The sequence below is a fragment of the Thermobia domestica genome, chromosome 4 (assembly GCF_964235325.1).
Source record: "Thermobia domestica chromosome 4, izTheDome1.hap1.1, whole genome shotgun sequence".
Classification (NCBI taxonomy): domain Eukaryota; kingdom Metazoa; phylum Arthropoda; class Insecta; order Zygentoma; family Lepismatidae; genus Thermobia; species Thermobia domestica.
In genome coordinates this window covers 11,531,340-11,558,552 of record NC_137457.1, presented here as the reverse complement: position 1 = coordinate 11,558,552, position 27,213 = coordinate 11,531,340, and the positions used below count along the sequence as shown (strand labels likewise).

The following is a 27,213-nucleotide window of genomic DNA, read 5'->3' as shown; positions in this document are numbered from 1 at the left end:
CTTCTTCGCTGAAAACCGGGATATTTAATCGTCCCGAGAAATATTTTTGGGACGCCGGAATCCAGATCTCAATTCTCAAACGAATGGCAACCCTAACCGAAGTCCAAGATGAAGACAAAAGCATATAATGTAAAAACCTATTATCTCCAAAGTAGAAATGAAGTTCCAAACTGAAAAGTTAGTCCATAAGAAGAAAAACAAACAATGTTACTGTACTATGACTTAAAAAAAGAAAAGAACTTCACCGATATTACATGGAACACGAAGGACAAATGAAAACATCTTTGTCTTCTGCAGTCAGTCCTGAATAAGCCCTGGCGTATTTCGCTGCACCTCGCTTGGTATTGATTTAGGAGCCATTTAATCACAAATACTCAAATTACACTTACAAAATAAAGTGCTGCTAGACGGACACGAAATATAGCATACATTGCTGTAAACAATCGCCAATGTTCTGTGTTAGCACGGTACTAATAACGGATTCTTACCTCTAGTGAAATAATAACGTACTTTTCCGAAACAATCAACAATGCACGTCGCGTCTTGGTGGGCTGTCTCCCGGAGTATTCGTCAAATCGGACTTATACAAGACCCTGGCACATATTGGAGGCACATTTTAGCGGATTTCTTTGAAGAGGTCCCAGCACTCAACACTTAGCTGCAGTTACCATATCTTACGTGTTCGGTTGTATCCGCCAATATTTTAAATATATGAAATGTAGTGATTTGTACTGTCACTTGTTTATTTCATTATTTTTGAATGTATGTCGATATCCTCGGTTTTTTAATAAAGTTCACATTGCAAATAAATATTTCAGGCTTATTTTAGAATAATTTTACACCTTATTACCAACGGGAAGCTTAATGTGTTAAAATGTCTGGGGCTGTTCCTTTTTCCCTTAGTATGTGAACCAATATTCGCATGGTTAACGTACTAGATTTGGTTTCGGAAGTAACTTTGGACTCTTCACTTAGGTACTAATTTGTGCAAAATAAAATGTTGGGCGCCGTTAAAGTCCCCACCTGAAATTAGGAGAGGCAATGCCCCCGTATATCCCCGTTACGTCACTACGAGGTTTCTGATTCCTGATGCTGGCCTAACCATGTTTTCAAAACTTTTGTCCGCGTCCGCCAGTATGGAACAGATAATTAGGCCCGAATAAAGGTCAATAATGTGGTCAGAGGTGCACCAGTCACTTGTTCCACTCATGAATCCAATTTATAAAATATTGTTACTTACTTTTCCATCAATTCTACCTCATTTGCTATATGTATGCGATGTACATTGTTAAATTGTATAGACAAGCATTTTTTCTCGCTAAAAGTCAATGCTACAATATGTCAACAAAAGATACAGAAATTGTACCAAAACAAACAAAAACATTCTATTCAAATATTCAAATGTTGCATTGAAAAACAGTGTCTTAGATAAAAAATGGACGTTTCAATATGGTTCTGTAACATGCGGAAAACAACATTTTAGATATCAATGTGCAGCTTGTGGTACGCAATGTAGGAATTGCAACTAATATAATCCTTTTGCACAGTATTGTCCAAAAGAAGCACACAAATAAGTACAAAAGAAGACTCAATGAATTATCTGATGAAGATATTCAGATGGAAGACAAGACCTTCATGCTTACTGAATTACAATAAGTATTAGATGTCATAGAAGCAACTAAGAATGTAGAAGGTGAATAAAACTTTTAATTCAGTTACGATTTTATGTCAAACTCCATTCAGATAGCTAATACAGAGACAAATGTATGTCCACTGGTAATTAATCGAATTCAGTCAGAAAAAAGAATCAGAGGTAAAACACGAGAATCTTGAAAATCGATACCTGACTAACCAGGTCTGTAGACGCCACACCGACAACTCGATAGAAGAAACGAAACATCTTAATATGAGTCCGGAGATAAATAGAGGTGAACAACAATAAAAGAAAAAGACAGAATAGGAATAATAGAAAAAGTCCAAAGCAAATATGGTAAACAGGTGAGCGTAGAAAATAAAGTAACAAAAGAAATAAACATAGACGGAAAACAGTACAGAAAAGCAGATAGTAGAACAATAAAAATGTTTAAAGATAAAAGAGAAAGCGAAGAGATGGAAGAATTAGTCAAATAAGAAAAAAAAAGAAAAAGTAGAGGTTGAATTGGATGAAGAAGACACTAAGAGGAAGAATGATGGGAGGAAGTCTGAAAAATTAAAACAAACGGTTGATACACAAGTGAGGAAGGGGCTCAAGAAGAAAAAGAACGAGACCCAGGTGAAGAAGTAGATCAAGAAAGAAAGGAGCTGGAAAAAAGAGAGAGTGAGAGAAAGGGGAATTTTAGTATGATGATTATTAGTGGTGAAAAAGACATATTAGTGGGTGCCACATGACGAAATGAAAAAAAAAAAAGAAAACGAAAAAGTTCCGATATAAAACAGTTGAAACTTTTTTATTGTAGTTAAGAGATAAACAGTTGAATGTTTGTTGATTTAAGGCTTATCGCCCATTATTGCATGTGCTTGAGGGAACCAATACAATATTTTCGAATATCGAAGCTTTTGATATGTTAATGGTGTTGGGTGAATGTCGGCCGAATCATAGCAAGGAGCGCGGCTGTATGGTGAACAGTTTCCCGATCGTGCTCGGCAGTCGAGAAAAATATTTCGGCTCTTGGCACTTCGTGTGCAGAAGACTGGGAACTTCGCTTTTCACCACAATAAATATCAGCAGATCAGGTGCCGTTTCAGGAAAAACTATCTCCCGGCATTCATGTCACAGTCCATATAGATCAGCAAATCTCGACAAAATGATTAGCCAGGGTGTTGCTGTTTGCCACATGATGGTCTGCAAGATTTTGCACAATAATACGCTCCATTTTTACCATCTTCGTCTGCATGAGGAACTTCGAGAACAAGATTTCCATAACCGCCTGTGTTTTTGTCCGGGGTGAGCCCATGTTTCCACAAGAATATTCTATGGACGGATGAAGCGACCTTCAAGAGGAATAGAGATATTAACATACACAACCCTCACTACTGGTCCAACGAGAATCCTCACTGGGCATGTGAAGTTGACAATCTACATATCTGGAGTCTAAATTTCATGTGTGGTATAGTTGGAGGACAAATGATATTGCTTCATATTTTTCAAAAGTACATTAACAGGGGTAGGGTACGCAACTATTTGTGAGATTTCCTTTGTGAGCTATTTTAAGACTTCCCAATAATAACTCGCTAAATAATGTGGCTACAACAAGACGGTTGCCCTGCTCATTTTTCCGGCAGAGTTCCTACACGAACTGTTGCTCGTTTACTTGCAAACAGACGAATCGGAAGAGGAGACCGATATCTTGGCCTCCTCGTTCTTCAGACTTGAATCTGCTTGATTTTTTATTTTGCAGAAGTGTCAAGAACCTGGTTTACCAAAGGCGTCGTACTAAAAGGACGACATGTTAGAGAGAATCCGTAATGTGTGCCATAGACTAAGTGCTAATGAAGTGATAAGACCACTCAAAAATATCTCGGTACGCATTTGCATGTGTATCGCAGGTGCTGGAGGATCCTGTGAACATTTATTGAGAGTTTTCTTCAGGTCAAAGTGCGGTATATTGATAAGAATGTTCAGAACTTGCAGTTGACGTTATTTATTTTATTTATTATTTTCAGATTATTTATTTATACTCTTTTTGAACAACTAGTTGTGCAGTGATTTCCCAAATGCAATGCGTTTGAAATTTTGGTTCTCTTTGGATGTTTTATTGCTGGTATTTTGCATTCAACTTATTTCATACGTAGTTTCACTTAAAACCAAAGAGTGTTTTATTTTGTTTTTCTATTTTAAATTGGTTCTGATCCCGGAATTTAAATTATATAATGTTCTGCAATATTGTTCTCGTTTGTTGATACGTGCACAAGATATGTCGTAACATTTGATACTGAATACTGTAAAGAGTTTTCAACAGTAGTATTTGAGAGAACATGTTTTATCTGGTGTTGTTTTTGAGTCATTGCCAACTACAGAACTGTTGTTCTGTAGCTACAATTTAAGAACAAAAAACACACGTCGATAGTAAAGCGTGCCATTTAACGAAAAGTGTTTCCTGTAAAAGTTGTTTCTTTTTCAAAAGTGTTTCCAAAGAAATGGAAATTGATACCATTTTACATTTTAAATTTTGGAGTTGACCTCTCGTAGTAGTATACCCGCAACTACACTGGATATGGAAGCATCACCATTTGATTTGCCATATACGATTTGGTAATTCATTTTTTTTTGTTTGAAATGTCCTTGTGCATTACGAACTGAGAAAATAGCCTGAAACGGGTGGTAAGATACACCCTACATATATATATACAGGGTATCTCACCTAACTTTGCTACCTGAAATATTTCCGAAGTGACAAACAACGTGACAAATCTAATTACGCAAGAATGTACCCATATCGGGGGCCTATAAATTATGTGAACAACAAGTGCCAATAGCGGTCCATAATAGGGCCCCAGGGACTAAATTAAAAATTTAAAACGGAAACCCCCTACATTTATTCCAGACTCTGATTCTGTGACTGAAAATAAACAACTTTTACTTGAAGCACCTTTTCGTTATTCTACTAGATGGGGCAGTAATCTCAAAAAATGAATATCATTGTTTCGACCTTCTCTAACTTTTCGACCCGAAATATTTCCGAAATGACAAAAAGTGTGACAAATCTAGTTACGCAACAATGTACCGATGTCTGGTCTCTATAATAAAATTATGTGACCAACAAGTGTTCCCAGGGGTTTCATCATAGGGTCCCGGGAGCCAACTTAAAAATTTCAATTGGAAATCCTTTGTTTTTATTGCAGATTCTTATTTTGCAATAAAAAATACGGAAGTTTTATTTGAAGTACTTTTCGTTATCTATTAGATGGCGCTGTAATCAGAAAAAAAAAGAAATATCAGGCACTTTATCTGGGATGGTAATAATCTAAATATTTCGAGAAAAGCATATGCAATTAAAAAGCACAAAATACATTACCAATATTTTAAAAAGACAGCTTAAAAAAAATGCTTTCATTTACATTTCAATGCAACCGTGGTAAACCATTACGATATGGATAGGAAAGTGTTTGTGCTTTACAACAAGACACATCTTAACCTAAATTTTAAAGGACAAGGTGACTAATATGTTCGTTAAATCTTATGTATACGGAAAAATTGAATTAAATCATTATTTTACACTAGTATGAAAAAGCACAAATAGCGAATTAGATTTCACAGGAGAACGAATTTGCAAAAAGTGGATATAACACAAAGAAACTTAACTGATATACAGGGATATTGTAAATGATCTCGATTTCACACGTTAATAACTTATGTTTATTTAGTCACAATGACATGGAGCTTATGTTAAATGAGAGAAAACTCTTCTTTCGTTTTTTTTTTTTTTTTTTTGTAAACACACGTGTGTTATGTTCCTTGACAAAAATGCTCACAGTCTAATTCTAGGCACACTCTTTTCTACATCCGAGAGTCAGTAGATCCACCTGCTTCTCAAAGTTCAGTTAAGTTGTTGGGGAACTGTGACTGATATACGTGGATTTAACAATTCTAATTTCGTTGAACACTAAGTACATTTCGTTTCACATGAAATTCGAGAATAAAGAATTTTGTCCTGCCTTCTATCTTGATTTAATGTTACCGTAGCTGCTGAATGCGTAACTACACATCAACTTTACCAACCCCGTACTCTCTTTCCGTTTTTTTTTCCGAAGAACTTTATTATTGTGGGTCCCCTCGCTTCTCACGACTTGCTTGTCTAAAATTGATTGGCAGATGAACAAAGTGAATTGATGTTTCATAGCATGTGCTCAAACTTCTTACCTCTCCTGGTCTGACAGTGAGCAATTCGATGGTAAAAGACAAATACTGCGTTCTTGATGACGTCCAGTTCAGTAAGTGCAACTTCATCAATAACCCTTTGACGAAGATCATCCAAGGTGGTTGGCATTGCTTGGATACTTGGAATTTTAGATGAACCCAGAAAAAGTAGTCTAGTGACGATAAAAAGTGGGAAACAAAGGGCAGAAATATCAGGAGAACAGAGAACGAACGAGCCATTCAACCTCGCCCCTTCTGCCAATCCGTTGTTTAGGAAACTATGTGTTAAGAAATTGCTGCATATTTACACTCTAGTGCGGTCCTGCAGCATCTTGCTAGAACCACCTGTGGGCAAAATTGTCTACTACAGTATCTCTCATTGCTGGAACTACTTGGTTTCGAAGCATCTTCTCACACAGTTCAGAAATCAAATTGTCATTAATAAAAAAAGTGCCAGTCATTGTATTATTTACCACTGGCGCTCAGATATTCAAATTTCCAGGATGTAGAGTGTATTTGGAAGGACCAATGAGATTACTATCAAATAAAAACCTGCAATTATGTCCGTTAATGTAATCGATTAGGTGGAACGTGTCTATCAGAGAACACATTGGTGATAAGAAACGTAGAATCATCATTGATTTGTTTCATCATATCTTCAGCAATTTGTGCACGGCGATCAAAGATATCTTTATTCAGCTTATATATGAGATTAATTTTGTATGAGTGGAACTTTATTCTCTTCAACGTTCTTTTTGCAGACATGTGACTAATCTCATGTTCTTCAGCAGCTTTATGAATAATTAGGTGAATATTTTCAACAAATGACTGCAACATCAAGCTGTTTGTCGCCGATTTCGGTCGACCAGAAATGTTACACTCATTTATAGTTACCGTTTCTCAACGCCTCTTATGACGAACTATACAGTAAATCTCAAAATGGGATTGTGTGGAACTCGAAATTTTTTCGTTATGTGTCCTTACTTCAGCACATGACCTTTCGCGACTGCTCCATCCATGTTTCATCGAGATCGTCAGAATTTTACTTTGAGAGCTCTAATACTAGCCAGTTGAAATACAGTTGAAACACATCTTGATTGTTCAGAGGTTTTTTGTAACAATGATTACTGCTACCAATATCTAAAAGCTTCTTTGTTACTGAACCGTAATTTACAATCAACGATAAGTATTTACAGAGAATGTCATAGGGGGACACATAGGTGTCTTCTGATCAAATATTATTTGTTCCATAAATTTTATAAGAGCACAATTTGCTTTCTTTTCTAATGACTAATTGATCTACCGATCAATTTTACATGTTAACATTTACTTTCATTTCTCAGATGGAATTACATGCATTTTACTTGAAATCGTAATTATACACTTCTACATAATCATAACAAGAAAATGATAATTTCCTTTTAAACTTTAATATATAAACCAATTAACTTTACGTGTTCACTTTTACTTTTACCTTTCAGGTAATATCAATTGGTCTATATTCAAATCAAATCGCCATTACAATGTCTACATACACATGACCAAAATGAACAACTTAATTTTCTTTGACACTATGTCCAATTATTAATTGAAACTTCATGTCTCAACGGAGAGCTGGAGTTTATCAACTTCCATAGTGTCCACAATCTCACAGAAAAATCTCAGTCCTTGAAGAATATTGCTTCAAACATGTTCATAACTTTATTTGTTTCCAAGCTTTAGCACCAACATCACACTTCATGTCTAGTTCTTGAACCAGCTTTTCATTTATCAATCTCAGGCGACGTACAATGATATTAAATTATTATTATTGCGATTTATATGTGATCTACTTGGATAATGAAACAAATACTTAAAGTAAAAGTTGCGTATTTTCGGTGACAGAATCCGAATCAGTCTTAAAACTCGCACGGCCAAGTGGGGTATCTAAGGTCCCCCAGATTATTATTTTTAGAAATCATTTTGTGTTTTAGTTTCTTAGAACATTGTTTCTTTACCTATGTTAATATTGTCGAAGTATGCATATGTTCATGTGATTGTCATTACCACAAAACTCTTGTTTTTTTTTATAAACATTGGGGCACCTAAGGTCCCCCACTGTAGACCTTCACGACACCTAAAATTTTGTATTCACTTTTGGTTACAGTGAAGGACCGAAGGTTCCCCATGAATATTAATGATCTTTATGAAGACTTACTAACTTGCTGATGAAAGCAATTATTTACATTACGAACTACCCTGATTGGAGTCAGTTTCAAAGTTCCCGTCGGGAGATTTTCATAAAGGAACTTTGCAAGGAATTAGCTCTTCCACATGTTGTTTACCGCTTGAAAGTTACTCCAAATTTATTAAGGTAAGATTTTATATTCTTTTATTACAAGTTTACTTTTTAAACCATGTAAATATCACAATAAGTTTTAAGAAAAAAAATAACATTTCTATATAATCAGTAGGAAGTGAATGAACGCGCTTGCTGTATAATCGGGCAGTTCGAGGTTCGAATTCTGGGACCGGCCATAATTACTGAGACTTTCCTTCTTGTCTTCAGTCTCACACAAAAATAACTAAATAGTGGTAACTGATTATACCTGTACGACAAATCACATGGCACAACATCCCTAAAATGTTAAGGCCTGTCACGCTGCTTTTTATGGGTTGCACGTCGTCAGCAAACCGCTATTCCCAGCGCTTTTTGTGTGCCGGTTTGGCCTCAGGGTTGCTCTCGGTACTCATGCCTGAAGGTTAAGGTGAAAAGTTCCTTCTATTCACCCTCCGGAAAACGAACCCGAGTCTCTGGATTACCATTCGGACGCTCTCCCGGCTTCACTACACTCCAACCTATATATATGGATGGGCAGAACAACGTATAAACAGATAGGAAGATAGATCGATTAATGCAAATCATTTATTACCAGAACTGCAACAAAATGAAGAGGAAAAACATCTCCAAATATAATGTTTTAGACCTAAAGTAAAGGATTTTTTTAAACTGGACGAGCCGTTCGGGCTGTACACTCTCTATGTGCCCAATATTAAACGAAATTGCAACGTTGCCATTTACTGGACTCACGACATGAATCAATGAAATTACTATTTGAAATGGGGGCTGGCCATCAACATGTTAGCGTAAATGACAGTAACTTCAGTCATGGATGTTGCAGGCCCAGCTAAATGGCAACGTTGCATGTTCATTTAACATTGGTCGCATAAAGAGTGTACAGCCCAAAATACTCATCCGATTTTAAAAATTCCTTCACTTTAGTGAAAGCATCATATTTGAAGACGGTTTCCCCTTTTACATTTTGTTGTATCTTTGATAATAACAGAGTTACCCTACATAAGAGGACTTTTGGGACACCCTGTATACATACAGATTAGAGTTACCAAGAGAAAAAAAAAGAATCCCTATTCTGAGGCTTTGATAATGCATTTTATTAGAACACGCCTAAACTATCTGCCTGATTTTGAAATTGAAACAAAAATACAGAAGGAAGTAAAACGAGGAGGGTATTTCATGTGCGACAGAAAGCAGCATACTGAGTCAAAGTATAAATACGAAACCTGTAAGCGATGGACATGTAGTAGGCGCAGAAAGACGTTAACAATTATGAAGTGTACCCATTGCATAAAATCTGAATGAAAAATGGATAAATTGCGAAGAAGATATGTAGTGAGACACAGAATATAGACAAGAAAACAAAAAAAAAAAAAAAAAATGTGTTACTAAACTCTTGTTATAAAAACAATGTTTGGAGTTGCCTGCATATTTTAACAGTCCGTTATCAAGTCGAAATTTGCATATAGACCCTGTAACAGGAGTTTGTGTAGAGAAAATAAGACAATAAGAACAAATTTAACACGATTTCTAATGAAGTCACTTAGGTCTTCCACTTCATCGTTTATATCATGATTTTGAGCTTGGCTGTGCAAGGATGAAGGTAGATGGGATATAGTTAAAATTTTGAGGAGATGAAGGCAACTTAGTTTTATGTTAATTAAATAGATCTCTTAAAATTATTGGAGAAGTATTAAAATTAGGAGGTATTTCTTGAGATATTATCAGCCTCAGGTGACGTACATGTGTACGATGATATTCAATTCTTTTTGCGATTACAGAGCCATGTAATAGAATACCGAAAAAGCGCTTAAAGTAAAAGTTGTTATTTTAAATCGCAAAATCAGAATCTGCAATAAAAATATAGGCTTTCCATTTGAATATTTTAAGTTGACCCCTGAGGCCCTTATGATGTGACTCCTGAGGATACTTGTTCACAGACTTTTTTGCTCCTGACGTGGGCACATTGTTGCGTAACTAGATTTGTCACATTTATGTCATCTCGTAAATATTTCAGGTCAAAAAGTCAGGGGACGTCGGATCGATGATAGTGATGTTTTTGCTCTTACAGTGCCATCTAATACGTGTACAATAACAAAAGAGTGCTTCAAGTAAAAGTTGTTTTGGGTCCCAAAGTCAGAATCTGTAATAAAAATAAGGGGATTTTGTTTGAAATTTTCAAGTTGTCACTGGATCCCAATGATAGGGCCCTTAGGGACACTTGTTGTTCAGAGAATTTTATTAGCCCTTGACATGGGTACAATCTTGCTTAAATCGATTTGTCATATTTTTTATGATTTCGGTAATATTCCAGATCGGCAAGTTGGCTGATACATATATATATATATATATATATATATATATATATATATATATATATATATATATGTGTGTGTGTGTGTGTGTGTGTGTACAGTCAGAAAAGATACTCAACTTCTCGCATAAATTATGGCAGTTGGGATATACATTTTAATCAAAGTAGAATGAATAAAATAGTTTGTTGAAGCTGACACTTTTTTTAAACATACATTTAGAATGATTAAGCTAAATTTCAAGCACCTGGATTGGAAACATGATCGCTTACCATAACTAAAAAACAAACAGATTAAAAATGTAATTTTGTAGTTACTACGGATTGAAAAACGAATTGTGTTACTACAAACTAACCCGTTTTGAGCCCTGTAACTAGTAAGAAATTTTATAGGAGTTTGGCCTAAACTTAAAGTTGCCTTATATTTTAAGCAATACGAATTTTCAGTGAAACATATTACCCGATTTTTGGTATTAAATATTATGATTCCATTATATATATATATATATATATATATATATTTATATATATATATATATATATATATATTTATATATATATATATATATATATATATATGATTTTCTAGAAAAAAGTGTTTCTCCTTTTTCGAAATGCTCAAGTCCAAAAAAGTTGCCTATAGTTCTAAGAAGAAAAAACACATAAAGGAAATTAAAATCTGTTAACATCTTCCGTTCGCACATCGCACTTTTGAAAATTGAAAAAAAGAAACGTTTTTTTTTTAAATTACCTTAAACTTTTAACATAAAGACGCTTTATCTTTTCAAGCTTTTCTAAGGTGTAAAGAACTCAAATAGGTAAAAGCTGATGAATAATGTTACATTTCCCGTTCGCGCAGAATCTGAGAAAAGCTGAAATTTTACAATTTTCGGGAATTCTCACTGTGCAATTCTTCGCTTGTTTTTCTAAACCAAAAGAACCCAGAATATACCTTGAACGTTTTTGCACGTCGATTTCCACTCACATTCTACTCAATCAATCATCCAATTGTTGGGTATGCTATTTACCTTTAACAATATACCATGTAAACATATTTATCATTAAGTAGAATTCTTGACTAACTATGTGTTTACTCTTTCTTATTTTATATCTACAGACATTTAAAGTCTGATTTTATTTATTTTTTTTTAAAGAAATGAGGCATGACTGATTTACAATTAAGCGTTGCTAGATTATAGCCACCTCTAGCTTAATGTTTACAGACTTTATTGGAGGTTCTGTCGCATAATTGACACCTCTCCACAGGTTCGACAAAGAAACCTTTGTAGTGTCAGACCTAATGAATGATTTGTATATCTTCTTGACTTAGGTTGCGCAGAATTGGAGGAGGGTAAAACGCAAAAGAATTTCAAGTAGTAATTTCAAAGTGATTGGAAGTCCGAAAGTTTATCTTTGGTGGCACAATATTGTGAAGATATGTGTATTCAGACACGTGACAAAATATTTTATTTTGAACTATGGGACATTTTATTTTAAAAATCAGTACAGTGAAAAGGATAATCATTCATTTAGTGTTAAATTACTTTTCGACTTTTTTTCTAAGTTCATTTGCCTTTCCTACTAGGAAGTCTTATTGCTGTCTGTTATTTCCTTCTTACATTTGTAATTTCTCAATTAATAAAAACAACAGATTGCTTCCCCGTCCGCATTCCTTCCATCACCTTACCTTGGTTAATCTACGAGCACGCAGTTTTCCATCAAGACGGAAAATATAGTTTATGACCGAGGATACGAACCCGGAAGGAACGATAAACGAAAACGATTGAGAGACTTAATTTTCTATGTCAATTTTCTTAGCACAACAGGCAACTTTCTTGCACTAGAGCATTTCGAAAACATAAAATGATTTTTTTCGACCAACCCGAATATATATATGTATATGTATATATTCCTTAATTAAAAAGTACTGACAAAATTACTCCTTTAATTACAATACCTGAAGTGTGACCACTTGCAAAATGTAAACAAGTGATAAGATCGACTTCATTATTTCTTTAATTTTGTCTTCCCATGTTTGGTCAGCCAATCATATTCCGCAGGTCCTGTAATAATAATAATAATAATAATAATAATAATAATAATAATAATAATAATAATAATAATAATAATAATAATAATAATAATAATAAAGTCTTCCAAAGAGAGTAAGAAATGATAACACCACGCAATTTATATTACTTTTTCCATAGCTGTTAAGTGTAACAGTCGATGTTAGTTGGCAGCTAACGGTAAAATGTGAAATTTTTAATACTTTACAAATATTCGACTTCGATTTAATGATAAAATGCGATATGGATACTCACCGTTACCGACACATGTCGGTATTAACGGGTTTAATCCATTAACGATGTCCGCCGAGATAATTGTTCATATTCCCTATCTATTGCAAGAAAGACAAGTAACATAATTCCTAATATGTCGTGTCAAGTAACGGACGTACGTTGTACACATAAATAGACGTACTAAAACTATAGTCTTATAACGATAATTGGTTTTAATAACAATGATTTAACTTCTCTTCTGAAAGGCTCATTCGATCATTTCCGATAAGCTCTCTGTATGTATAATATGCCATACTTAGCTCTTTCCGCCCTGACGGTAACATATGTCTACACACATTTTAAGATTAATATAATTAATCTGGAGCATTCAAATTGACTGGGTTTTCATGTCAGTATTCTTTGAACTTGACTAAATCACTTTCCGCTATTTCTCTGGTGTCAGCGATTATGAATCCTCCGGTGTAACTATATTAATCTTAAAATATTATGTACACATATGTTACCGTCAGGGCCGACAGGGTTAGTAAAATGTAATCTAATGCATCATTGATGCTAACGTAGGTAGCACTCAATCGGTGTCTGTGGCTCCGTACATCTGTTTGTTCGTGTTCCCGTCAGTTTCTTGAATAATAAGTCTTGGAATGCTTACTCAATCTTAACGACACAACTTTCTGCAACATTCCGAAATAGCCCAGGGGAAAGATGTCTCAGTGGTAGAGTGCTTAACTCTGGTGTGTATGATCCCTGGTGTGATCTCCGCCTATATAAAATTGTATTGAACAACATCATGACCGTTGGTTTTCTATGGGTACTCCCGTTTTCTTCCAAATTTAACTCCACAAATTCTTTTATTTACTTTAATTAACCATATCCCTTAGTTTCAAGTGCATTATCGTAGGACGTCAAAGTGAAAAATTTGGTTTTTAGTTTCTCGAAATATCGCTGTAATTTACAATGTTTGGAATTACAATGTTTGAGGATAAAATAAATTCAAACCTCTCCATGGTACACATCGAAATATATGTGTACGAAATAAGTTTGTAAAGATGCAGTGCGTAGAAAAGTTTATATTCCTTAGATAATGTTAATGACACTTTTCGTGAAATCTGTCAAAAGTAAAAGAATGAATTTTCCCCCTTCATTACCAGTTCTTCCAGGATTTTTAGAAATAAATAGAATGTAATATATGACTGTAATATATTTGATTGAATGGAATGTATTTGATCGTAATATTCAATGTACTTTCTTGAAAGCACAATCCTCTCTGTTTGGAGTTAAAACCTTCAGTAATAAAGAGAGAGACCAGGAGAAAATTGTTTTATCTCATCCGATTTGTTAAGTAACTTTCCTGACTCACTATGCAAAAACATAAAAGCTCCATCTTTTTTAGAATTTTACATATACAGTATTTTCTTTGATACACCCGAAGTAATCAGTACTTGAAATTAAACCAAAAAATCATTAACAGTAGAACGTACAAGCATAGACAATCTACCCTCTTGAATCTTGTTGTTTTCTACACCATTAGTGCTAAACTCAAGTTGGATTCTTTCGTGACTTTTTTATTATTTAAGTTTAACAATATTCTGGCAGAAAATTATCACTCATTCCTAAGATTTTCTAGAGAAAACAACAGTTCCCTCGGAAGCTCAACTGTGGACAATTTGTGCACCACACAAGTTTTCATTTAGCGTCGTCAAAGATAATCTTTACTTCAAATATTATTACATATTCGCATTTTTCTTGTAATGTAGTAACTTTACCTACCTTCATAATAATAATAATAATAATAATAATAATAATAATAATAATAATAATAATAATAATAATAATAATAATAATAATAATAATAATAATATATCCAGAGACAATCACAGGGACAATTACTTCCCGGTTGGGTCAATTGGTTAAAAAAGTGTAATACGCTTTTTCAGGCCAGCCACCCTGAATGAGATTTCCCTGGGTTTTCCTCATTCACACCAGGAAAATGCCGGGATGGTTCCTAACTTATAGGTCTCAGGCCGCTTCCTCTCTTCCCTTTCTCCGGATTGTGTTGGCGCCGAGAGACGTCATCCTTCAAATCGTGAAGAGCTAAATGGCCTTAGATGCCGAAAGCCCAGAAATCTAAATTCTAAATCCCTTACAGAGGCAGTTATTGTATCATATTTGATTATATGTATAAAGTTTACAGATAAAGAAACAACGTACAATTATTATTTACACTAGACTGAAGATCACTAATGTAGTTGACTTTATTAGCACAAGAGTTGACAACGCTGAAGGTATATCTAATAAAGCTTTACATCCCTAAACTTGTGTCCAAGCAAAACCCACTACATAGTTATTGCCTTATGTTCATAGAGAATATAGTATTCTTGTTGACCGTTGTTTAAAACATATATTTCCTTTCTAAGGATGAAATCCTGGTACAACATAAAAATATGAAGCCAAGAATTTGAGATAGTGAGATAAATTTCGGAAACAGAAAATGAAGACGTATTATTAAATTAAATTACTACAACAAGAATTCAATTCAAGATTCTACAAGCGATATAAGTGTACATGAAATGAGTGTGAAATCGGAAGTCAGTCACGAAAACTGTCCACAATAACACAGAGGTCATAGTGCGGAGTGAGTGCCAGATATTCGGGTGACACTTGTCACTTGAAATATGCAATTTGAAAGATGATGGCGTGAAAGAATAAGTGGAGCAGGATATAAATATCTGTAGGAAAGTTCTAAGTGACGATAATGCGTACATTGAAAATTCAAGTTTCGAGTGCCAGCATCACATTCATCTTCAGGGATTTTAATGTTACGTCGAACGTCGATTGTCAATGTCTTCACCTGGCTGATACTTACTGGTGAAGACCTGGTGAAGACTAACTGTAAAAAATTTTAAATTAACCTGAAATTCGTTTTTGCTTTCCCTGAGATAATCTCTTATTTTCTTATATCAAAGAGGGAAGGAGAAGGTGAAGGGGAGAGGATTACTTTCATTTTAATTGTTCCCAGGCATCAATGATACTCTCACCATTGTTACTGCTTGCCAATACCATGTGTCAATTTCTTATTACTAAAAACATGTGACTCACATGGCGAAGAGACTTTCCATGTTGATCATCGCAATGAGCAGGGTCTTTCAGAGGTGTCCATGGGTTTGCTCGCATTTCACAAATTCTGTAGTATATTTTCATTCGATCAACTATTTTTAGATTTATTTAATTACCTACCTCCTTTTGCCTAAGAAGCAACGCTGTGGAAAGTTAATTTGTTTTAAGCAAATTTGAAAGGATAAATTACTAAATCTTCTCGGGATATCTACCATCTTAACAAAACTGTTCCCTCCTTTTGTAACATAAACAGTATTAATGTTTTCAGGTGCCATCAGCGTTGTAAACTATCTTTTTTGTAAACGTTGTAAACGTCCACACGTTGTTCACTACGTGGGAGGGAAAAGGGGTACACGATAACTCCGTGTGCGCCCATATGAGAAGGGGTTCAACTTTAGATCTACGATGTAGCATGTTGTAAAATTATATAAAAAAGATCATTTAAAACTAGCGCCACTTCTAATGGGTGGCAAAAATAGGAACTACTATTATTCTGGAGGTAGTTAACTGACCACCTTGTGGTCATTGGAAAATTGAATTAACGACGGAGAGCACATGCTCCTGTTAATCGTCGGAAATGGTGCAATTTCATAGGAAGTTCAGAACTTTGTCATCCGCGTTTTATAATTTAGTGAATTGTGATATTCCGACATAACCTGGATAAGTATTTATACTATTTTCTTGAAAGTGACTAGCATAATCTATTGGAGTTGAATAGGAGCCTAATATGAATACTCTTATGAGCCATTTTGGTGTTAAAATATCTAGGAATGAAGTTTGCAATTTCACTGCCTATTTTTGACTGACTAAATAATTATATCAGTGATTGTGAAGCTTTTTATTTAATATTTCAAAAGGTATTGTCTGAATGAACTTTTATTGTGTGGCAAAAGATGTTACTACGAGTGATTCAAGGGAACATTTAACAGATTTGCCATAATTGATCGATGGATTATATAATCAGAATTTGGTGTATGAGTTACTACAATTATCTATATTCTAGTGTGATTTTTGAATATAATCATTCTACGTATTAGTGTAGTAATGGATTTAGTGGTATTTGTGCAAAGTTACATTAAAATTTTGTAATCACTATCGTCACCCAAATTCCATTATAATGACGTTTTTTTAATAATTTGTGTGGGTTTTATACCCTGCACCACGGCGTCTAATTTAATATAAGACGTCGGCACAACGACCAAGTGAGTTTGTAATGAAAAACATTGTATCTATTGTTCTTATTTTCGTTTTTTCAGGAGATACTCAAATTTTCTCGCAAATCCTCATCCTATTAATTCTTCCAAAATCATCACGTTTTATTAATATCTGTCTCCTTAACCACACAGAGCATGACTGTGGGTCATTAATCTGCACATGTAATGATTTTGCTTCATTTCCCTTTATCCACGAAATTCAGCCCCAACTGTAGTTATGCAACTACACACAACAAACCAAAAATCCTTCTCCATCTTGATTTTGTTCAAAATATTGATGGTATTTCACATACTCTAAGTTATTTGTCGGTACGTTGTTCTATCTGTCATGAATCAGACCCATCTATTCTAACGAAATATTACCCCCTATTTCCTATGCGGGAGTCACTTGCGATTCAGATTCATGCATTGTTTAATAAAGCATATTACAAGTCTAAGACAATAGCATGCCCTCTGAGCTCAATAACTAATCGTTTTGGAGATATTCGGCCCGAAAATTCATTTTCCCACGGTTTTCAACAGTTCTAGCTCTCAAACTATGCACTTTTGACGACGGGTCCATATTAACTTTGTTACTTATTTTCATGTGAGGAATCACCTGTTTCAGTTTTTCGCTCTAGTTTATTAACACACTTTATATAAGGCCTCATGCGAGACAAATGAAAACATCTTTTTCTTCTGGGGGGCGCGGGGATCAGTGGTATAGCGTTCACCTCCGGTTCGATCCCAGCTTGCGCCTTGTGGACTTTGTGTTGGACAAACACCATGCTCGTTGGTTTACTCGGGGTTCTCCCGTTTCCTCCCACATTCTTCATTCCGCCATTTCATTCATTTCTCATCATTACCGTTTCCATTAGCCTAACCGGCATAACTGTGGGACGTAAAACTTTAAAATTTCATTTCATCTTTCTCTTCGGCAGTCAGCCCTGCAAAAGCCCTGGCGTGTTTCTCTGTGCCATGCTTGGTATTGATTTAGTAGCCACGGAATCACAAAGACTAAAATTATACTTACAAAACAAACTGTTCCTAACGGACTGGAAAGAAGGCGTACATTGCTGTAAATAATCGGCAATATTCTGAGTTAGCACGGCATTAATAACAGATTCTTATCTCTATTGAAATAAGAAAGAACCTTTAAAAGAACCATTTAGAAGTGAACAACACTGCACGGCATGGCAATGCCAGCGCTCTCTCCCGGAATATTCATCAAATGGGACTTGTCCAAGACCGTGGCACATATTGAAGGCTAATTCTAGCGAATTTCCCCAGCACTGAGCACTTGGCGTATATACCTGCATATATATATAACTGTGAGTAAATGTATTTCTAAATAGCAAATACTGTAACTGGGCCTAGAACCTGTTGTATTGAAGAAATAAGTAATTTTATAGAAAATCAAACAACAGAAGAGAGTGAGCATTTCTTCAATCTTCTTTGATGTAAAAAAATGAGCTCTATCTTTGTCTATGCATGAAGTGTTTCAATTTGCAATTGGTGACCTTTTTCTTCTCTTAAGCTATCATACTCTTATTTTCTTAAGCTACAAGCCATACTCTTTGGATCTAAATATGGGAAACATAAAGAGACACTTCCCTCGCCCACCTCACTCAATTTGTACAGTGATCAGCTTTCCAAAAGTATCAGTCCAAACTGATAGAGTTATGCAAAAATTATTCTCAACTGTTTTTGCTGAATGAAACTTGAAATGGGTCAGTAATATGGGAGTGAAGCTGTCCCTTTCTTTGTTAATATAACTTATACTTGAAAGTTTTTAAGCCCTTATAAAGTGAAATATTTCACTAGAAATTTTAAAAAACATAATATTTCTTTTGTCTGAGAACAGATTCTTACTCTTATAATTTGGGATTGAGTTTAGAACGAGAGAGAGTATGTGAGAGAGAAACAACGAGCACTCCTACAACGTATGTAATCACTACCTACTATTGAGCAAGATAATGCTATGGATATTAGCTACTAATGCTAACATGTATCTCGTCTTACCAACGAGTTTGGATCCAAACTGATACTATCAGCATTTATTTTTTTTAAAAAAAACAGCCTGTTGTTTAAAAGTAGTATTCAAATGTGTTTAATAGGTTACAAATAGTTGGTTCAAAGTTGAAACATCTTCATGTGCTAATGGCTCCATGCTTCGTAACAAACAATTTCATATTTTGTCTTGTTATCTTACCACTACCTCTTTGGTATGTCACTACCAAAGAGGTACAATTATAAGAAGTACAATAACGTTTCCGTGTTCTGGTTTTACACACATAATTATATACCATTTTCAAAAATATCATCATGTTTTCTCTGAATTTTATTGAAAATGTATTTCATAAACAAAAGGAATCCGTTTCAACACGATTATGTTAGAAACAATTTTTCACAAGTGCCATTGCTCTTATAGATATCTATTTATTTATTTATTTATTCACAGTTTCATACAACATTAAACCATCGACCGAAACTGAAAAACATAACAATAACTAATAAAAATAAAATAAAAACAGACAATAAAAAATAAGAAAATAAAAAAGAAAGGTTCACCTCTAAATTTTTAATGTTCTCTTTAGCTAAGTTCTAAAGTTTTGTTCAGAAATAAAAGTATTACATCCTGTTAGCAATGTATTGAAATCATCCGCTAGTCTATAAAAAAGCAAGTGTATTACCATTTATAACCTAGGTATTCCGTAAGTTAGCAAATTAAGAGAACGAGTTCACCGGGGAAGAATTCGAAAATTAATCTGTGATAGTAAAAATACCTAATCAATTTTATCATTGATAATCTTATATTCAAAGCAGATCTCCAACTCGCGTCGTTCGTCTGGAATACATAAGTTCATTAAAGACATTATTTCTTGTATGTGTAATCACGTAACTCGAGAATCCTAAATCTATCTATAGCTATAAAGACGTTTAAGACCGAGTCAATACGTGATAGGTTAGTGGATACTGCCATATTCCATACAGGTGAACAATATTCAATTATCGGTGAAATATAAGCCTTAAAAACATTGTAAGGGCAGAGAGACTTTACATTTCGGGAAATCTGTAATTTACATTGAGGATAAACGAAAATATAATTATTTGTTAAGCATTGCATCATTGCTTTCTAATACAGTGCTGGACCTGTGTAAAGTTTTAAATCAACCCTCGTATATCCCAACGCCAGTTCTTGGAAATAATACCCAGGTAGCCAATATTCGCAGAAGATCGAAGCACAGGAATTTTTACCCAAAAAGTGCCTCATTTTTCCAAACAACTTTGCTTCTTCCGTCAGACAAAACAAGGTGAGGAATTGTGGTACTCTCTTCATTGACACCTACGCAGAATGGACTCGAGCAATGACAACAGATTCTACATGAATGTAATTTTTACCCATAATCATTAATTTTCTGATTTATTGGGGGTATCAGTATTTTCAATATAATTTCAATTAAACGATACATTATTCGTTATACATCATTAGTAAAACAGTGAAGTAAAAACTAAATGTTTCATGGGCACTATATTTTACTTTGGTAGTGTATTCTTGCGCTGCTCAATAGCCAACGAAGTAACGCCCACAAAAAGGCGCGTCAGAGTATCTTCAGGACTTCGTAAGAGTAATACGTATTGAAATTGTACTCTCAAAGACGAAATATTTAAATTTTAGAAATGAAGAAACATTCATGAAAGTTATTTTTATAAAATTTTGCGCCGTCAAATTTTATTAAACATTTTTTATAAGTGCAATGAAAGTTAATATGCCTTTTACATTCTGTGGTCGTACTGCGTAAACAATGTGCTTTCCACGTACATCGTTAATTAATCTATTTGGAATTTAAATGAAAAGAAGGTACTAATATACGAGTGCTACTACGATCCAGATACTGAAGATGTTAAACAACATCATTTCTATATAACGATGGAAATGGAGTGTTGAAGTGATCTTCATAATCTTCGTGGAACTAACCACATTCACATGGCCGTGAAATTCGTGTATTCAATCGGTATTGTATCGGTTCGTACTTAAAAGTTTATTGGGCAACTCTCCATATAAGTGAAACGTTGATGATAGTTTAAAAGTGTTATTGTATTGTTTCATATTCATATGTTTTGTTTAGTGAAAATCAAAACCAAATATAAATGTTATCTACAAATCAATTTTTATTTCTCAAAGCTTAGATTAATATTCAATAATAATAATGTGTGATTGATAATCTTGTGCTTCCTTCTTAGTTAATGAAAGATATCATCCCGGATACGTATGTAACTTGAATCAGGATTTGATCAAGGTATAGTATGTTAGAAGTAGTGTAGAGTAAATATTTGTTTTCGTCTTCCGCTACTCATCTGGCGTAAATCATGTGTATGGATCCCACTTCGTACTTTCTATTACAAGTGTCAATGAATTTATCCAAAGCCTGACACGATAGTGACGGTGGGCACACGACATATGCCTCTGTTTTTTTATAACGCTCGAATCCTAAGACCGTGAGAATGGATTTCTGTTATTTTTCCAGTATTTAAGTTCACTGATTTTTAGTAAATGGTCCCACTAGATTTTTGATCTCAATAATGTCGTAAAGTGGTTTAGTCTATCAGTGACGTCCAAGGTTCGGATCCCGATAGCGTAATATACGGCTTTATGAACCAGGCTATGTGGAATCGAATTACTGTTTTTTCGTAAATCCCTTCTACCATTACATCTGTCCTATCCCAAACAGGGACAGATGGTCTTCGAACCAAAGAGTACCGTTATATATAGTATTTCCCTTACAGTAATTAGGAAATCCAATAGGAAATCAAGTTCCGAACTCCCATTACAATTATATCTGGCAGCCCAAACAACAACAGGTGATTTAGTAGGGAGAAAGCGAATTTTTGATCTGCACTACTTCGTATTCAATGCCATTTTATTAATATATATTGTGTTTTGTAGTGTAATATTTTATTATGTTAATTACTCGTGAAATGGAAACATTGCTTGATGCAATCAATGTTTTATCCGTCGAATTCCATGAAATGCACGAAAAGGTTGAAAGGAATCTTCTGTAGCTGTCAAATCAGCTAAACATTGTAAAAAACGAAGTAATAAAAGTTCGTAATAAGTCAGAAAAATTACTTCAAGAAACCTCAAACACTGTTGAGTTAATGCAGGTAGTTTTCAGTTTACACATACAAGAATGCGAAATAACTATTGAAAATGTAAAATGTGAATTTAGTAATTAATTTTGTGTAAAAGAAATATTTCCTTGCATTCTTTTACATGTAGTGCTATTTACATTTCTATATTCCTGTATTAATTTTAGAATTTTGTGTAACTCAAAAATCCACCTACAAAATACTAGCGCTAAATTTAATGAATGTTAGAGCACATATAGAGTTAGACTACGCTAACGTCATAAATAAATACTAATATAGTGTTGTTCCGTTTGCTTAGAAAAGTTCCAAAATGTTTTAGGTTTTAACGTAGAAACTAATAGTTTTAGTAGAGTGGCTAAAGAGGCAATTTGTGAATCTGTGCTCAATTTCAATTGTGAATATAGGGAAAATATTGAAAAGGAGGAGAATATCCGTGTACGTCGTATAAGAAAAACCGCTCAGTACGAGAAATTGAAAGAGAAGTGTGCTCGTGGCAAAAATATAGATTCTAGCTATGTAGCCGGAAAGTTGAAACATCAGTGCGACGATGTTATTGTCAAAAATAAAATCATTGAAACAATAGTTGAACAATTAAAGAAAAAAGTGTTCAAATGATACTGGTTCCTTTAGTTACCATGATAGTATGCTCAATGGTGAGGAGAAACAATTATTTTTAGATGACGTTAAAAATTCTCCTAAAACTACTCCTGGTGGTATTAAATCTATCCTCAAAGAGTGTGGTAAGGATGTTAGTGTACATACTATGTCATGTAACGTGTGTCAGACCGAAAAGGAAAACAAAATTCCGAAAAAGATCAAATTTGTTGATGAGTTCAAGGTGGCCCCGTTAGCATGCGTTCTTCATAGTTATCCTTCTGAGGTTAGAATTAAAAGTTGCAAAAGGAAACTGGAAAATGTTGCTGATGACACTGATATTGACCCAAATCCTTTTTTAAAAAAAGGCAGGTTATCCGAAGTCCAGGAGTTACATTCTGTTCAAATTTATAAAAGTGAAAACATTCCGTGGAATGATTTGTTTCAATTATTAGATAATAATGGTGCACAACTACAAAGCATTAAAACCAGGGTGGAAAATGTAAATGATCAAATTCTTTCATTTCCAAATATGAAAAATGTGGTAGCTGACGCTTTGTTTGATGCCACGAGCGTGAAGAAAGTGACCAGCTACGTGTAATTGGGTGTCGCGTGCACAGTATACACACAAGATGGTGCTTCAGGAACCCATAGCAAAACCACACTGGCTACGAGAATAAGTAGTTGGATGGAATACTTCAGTGATAGTTATACGGAACTGTGACACGAAGATTCAGATTGTATGGCCGAAACACCTGATAAGGGATCATTGTAGATCAATTTGTCAGCGCCAACCGAAGCAAACCAGTGTGTGAACTGCAAATGTATTCGGCGAACTGTGAATCATTTCTCACTCTCTATGACGTAGGCCACAGAATCCTGCATTTTAGTGAGTTATATGCTTATGTTTAATAATTGCGTCGTATCCATTGGTTGTGACGCAGTCCCAGGAGACCTTATGCACGCTAAGGTTTAGATATCGTTTCAGGGCAATAACATTATAATTCATGTTAATGATTCTCCAATTTGTACAACAGAAATTCTTTCAGCTTGGTTTGAGAAGTTTCAATATGGAGTTCAACAACTCCCTGGTCAACCCAATTCCCTAAACTGATCATAAATGAAGGTATGTATTCAGTGTAGTAAACTCAAGTTCGACCATATTTCCATTTCTATCCTGTCACAACAAACTGAGTGATGCACTGTATAGAAATTCTGCATATTGCACCTACTACTATTCATGATCTCTCTGATTCCATTCCAGTTCAGATGTTTCCTAAGGAAGGTTGGTGATCCAAAGCCATATTAATGGGATAAATTTCACTTTTCTCAATCTACTACATAACTTTCGTTACTGCCTGTATAAGCCATAGAAGTGTATATGTTTCATAATATTGTGGTAAAACTAAGAGTTGACTGACTTACGTCGTAAGAAAGGTATCAGATTTTGTTTATGGTAATAGTTGCTTAGAAGGGAATACATGATAAAACTGTTGTGTGTGAATTAAAGTTATGACATTTTCTTATCTTATGTACATGCATTTAATATAGTTGCACGTAGCAGTTAAATTTTATAATGATCACACGCAGATTTTTATGAACAATAAAGTAATACAAATATTATGTAGAAAATGCAAACATAGATACATGGATATCTTATTTATCCACAATACAAGTTTAAATAATTCTATGATAGTGGTCTTATCTTCTTCATGTGCTTATGATGACCTAGGTAGTAGTAACTAATTCGTCTTGTCTACGCGACGGTGACTTATAAGTTTCCACATGCTTTTGACCTACTATGTGATAGTAAATTCATCATTTTCGCATTCTGTTGCCCTGCCTACATGCTAATAAAAGCCTTTCTTCACATTATTCTCATCCACCTACGTAGCAGTCAGTACTCTATTCCTACCTATGTAGTAGTAACTTTCCGCTGTTCACATGTGTGTGACCTATCCAGATGATATAAATCATATTTTGTTTGTATGTTTGTGACTTACCTTATAGCTATAACTTTCGTTTGTTCCCATGCCTACCCACGCTATAGTAACTTCGGGTTGATCGCACGATTCTGAACTTCCTACGTGGTAGTAACTTCCTTCGTTCGCATGCTTCTGACCTACCCACGCAGTAGTAACTTTCGATTGTTCGCAGGTTTCTGACCATTCTACGAGTAGAGGACCTTTAGTTCTTCGCATGATGTCGCCATAACTACCTAGTGCTGACCTCCTTCCTTCATATGATTACAACATTTCTACGTCGTATTGAATTTGGAAGTCCAATATTTGAAATGAGATAATCTCTAACTAGTTAAATATATTGCTTTTGCAATGTCAGGTGATAATGAAATATAAATAACCTTCGGTGAATACGGTGAAACGCGATTTAAAACAGCGTCAGGAATGGTTTGAAGTATTTTGTTTTGATTTTTTGATAGATATTTCTGAATAAAATGCATGAAAAACATCAAAACAAATTACTGAAATTAATGCTGAAATTGACGTAACTAATGCACGTCTACAGACAAATCATGGTATGGTCCTTTACACCTGTATGCTATTTGGTTTCTGTAATGTAACACATTTTTTTAAAAATTCTTACTTTATTTCTTTTCTTCAAAATCATTTTTAGTTTCTATTTCATATATATCTTCCACAATTCGTTCCAAAGTACTGCAGATTTGCAAGACACAGAAAGCTAATATAAACATATACTTGTTGTAGTACACCAATTGGGTATGTTCGCGTTTAATTTAGTAGTAAGGTTAGTGCTTCAACGCGTATAAAAGCGACTAAATATAGCATATTTATTCGTTTTACATGTTTGTTAACCCTTTAGATTATCACTAATCTTTTGATACTACAATAAACTCTGGAGTATGGTAGGCCCTGAAGTGCTGTGCTATTTTCTACTTGATATCGAAAGAAATTAATACAATTGTAGGTCTCATTCACTAGTCTGATGTAAATCTCCTGTACGTGATCCCGGGCTCAATTCTCAGTAGAAGACCACTAAAAGTTTGAATACATTATGGTGTTTCGTATTGGTCCCAAAACTGGAAATCTACTTTTCATGTAGTTATGTTGGTGAAAAATTACGCTTAACTTCGGCAAACTACACAAAACAGGAAAAATAATTTGACAACGTTAATTCAATTTATGGCTGAAAATGTGAACAGAACGCTACAAGGACCATGGTACACGTTTCACTGCTATAATCTTCTTCTGACATAAGTACAATAAAAAAGTCTGTAATTGTTGCACTAATGCTTCCAACATGGAATAGAATATTTGGTAACAATATGTCAATATTATATAGTAACATTTTGTACCATGAAAATGCTCGATGTTTTGATATAATTCAATTTAGACTCCTGTGTAACATTAAATGTAAGAAACACGGTTAGCTATAGAGTTCCAAATTACATGTATACTTGAAAAAAGAAAAAATGAATAGTAAATCAAAATTTAAAATTTTAAATATTACTTTTACCTATTAACAATTTGCTTTGTGCTGATGCTGTTTCTTCGTCAATAAACATCAAACGATAAACACAAGAAAATATGAGTAAGAAAACTTTTCTTGTCTTCATGATTAGCAAGTAATGATTTATTACTCGTACATAACTTATTTAAAATGATTTATTTTTTTGTTTCATGGAAATAATATTTTGCAGCTGTTTGGGCACGTTTATCACAGTGAAACGTTTTAAATAGAAATCTTTTATGATTTCCAAAATAACTATAATAATAAAAATATTCACACACACACACACACACACACACACACATATATATATATATATATATATATATATATATATATATATATATATATATATATATATATATATATATATATATATAAACTGTAGAAATTCACACGTTGTATTTAACTAGGTTATAATACTTGTAAGTAAATAAACATATGCAAAGACACTTACCAAACGGTCAATAAATTGAGAGAAAAAATTTCCATGTGATTTCTAACTTAATAGCATATAGTGATTTTTATATTTAATTTTGTTTTAAAAAATCAAATCACTATTTGTATATAAAATGTTGAAGAAAAATTAATGAAGCTTCAAGGTATAAAATAAAAACGAAACATTTTTCATCGGATTGAAATGTGGAAATGAGGTGAGTTATTATATAACTTATATAACAATTTTCATTATTTTCTTTGTGCATATACATAGTTTTGTTTTATAATATTTATAATATTACATTTATGACACAGTTCTAATATTGATAATGTATAAGACTATTGGTAAACAAACATCTTAATACTAACTCTATAAATCACGACATGTTTTTATTTTAAGCATTAATTTCGAAATTAAAACACAACTT

The 27,213-nt window shown here is 34.0% G+C and overlaps 1 protein-coding gene across 3 annotated transcripts in view; it reads right to left on the bottom strand.

Annotated features, from left to right (window-relative positions):
• Positions 1-26,424, bottom strand: part of LOC145683717 (uncharacterized) — a 163,699-nt gene extending 137,275 nt beyond the window's left edge. For all 3 annotated transcript variants that reach the window (XM_081755182.1, XM_081755180.1, XM_081755181.1), the window contains exons 1-2: positions 26,354-26,424; positions 12,461-12,566 (exon numbers count right to left, since the gene is read on the bottom strand). In XM_081755182.1, coding sequence (XP_081611308.1) covers positions 12,461-12,511 — 51 coding nt within the window. In that variant the 5' untranslated portion in view covers positions 12,512-12,566; positions 26,354-26,424. The remainder of the gene's footprint in view (positions 1-12,460; positions 12,567-26,353) is intronic.
• Positions 26,425-27,213: the final 789 nt, after the last annotated feature.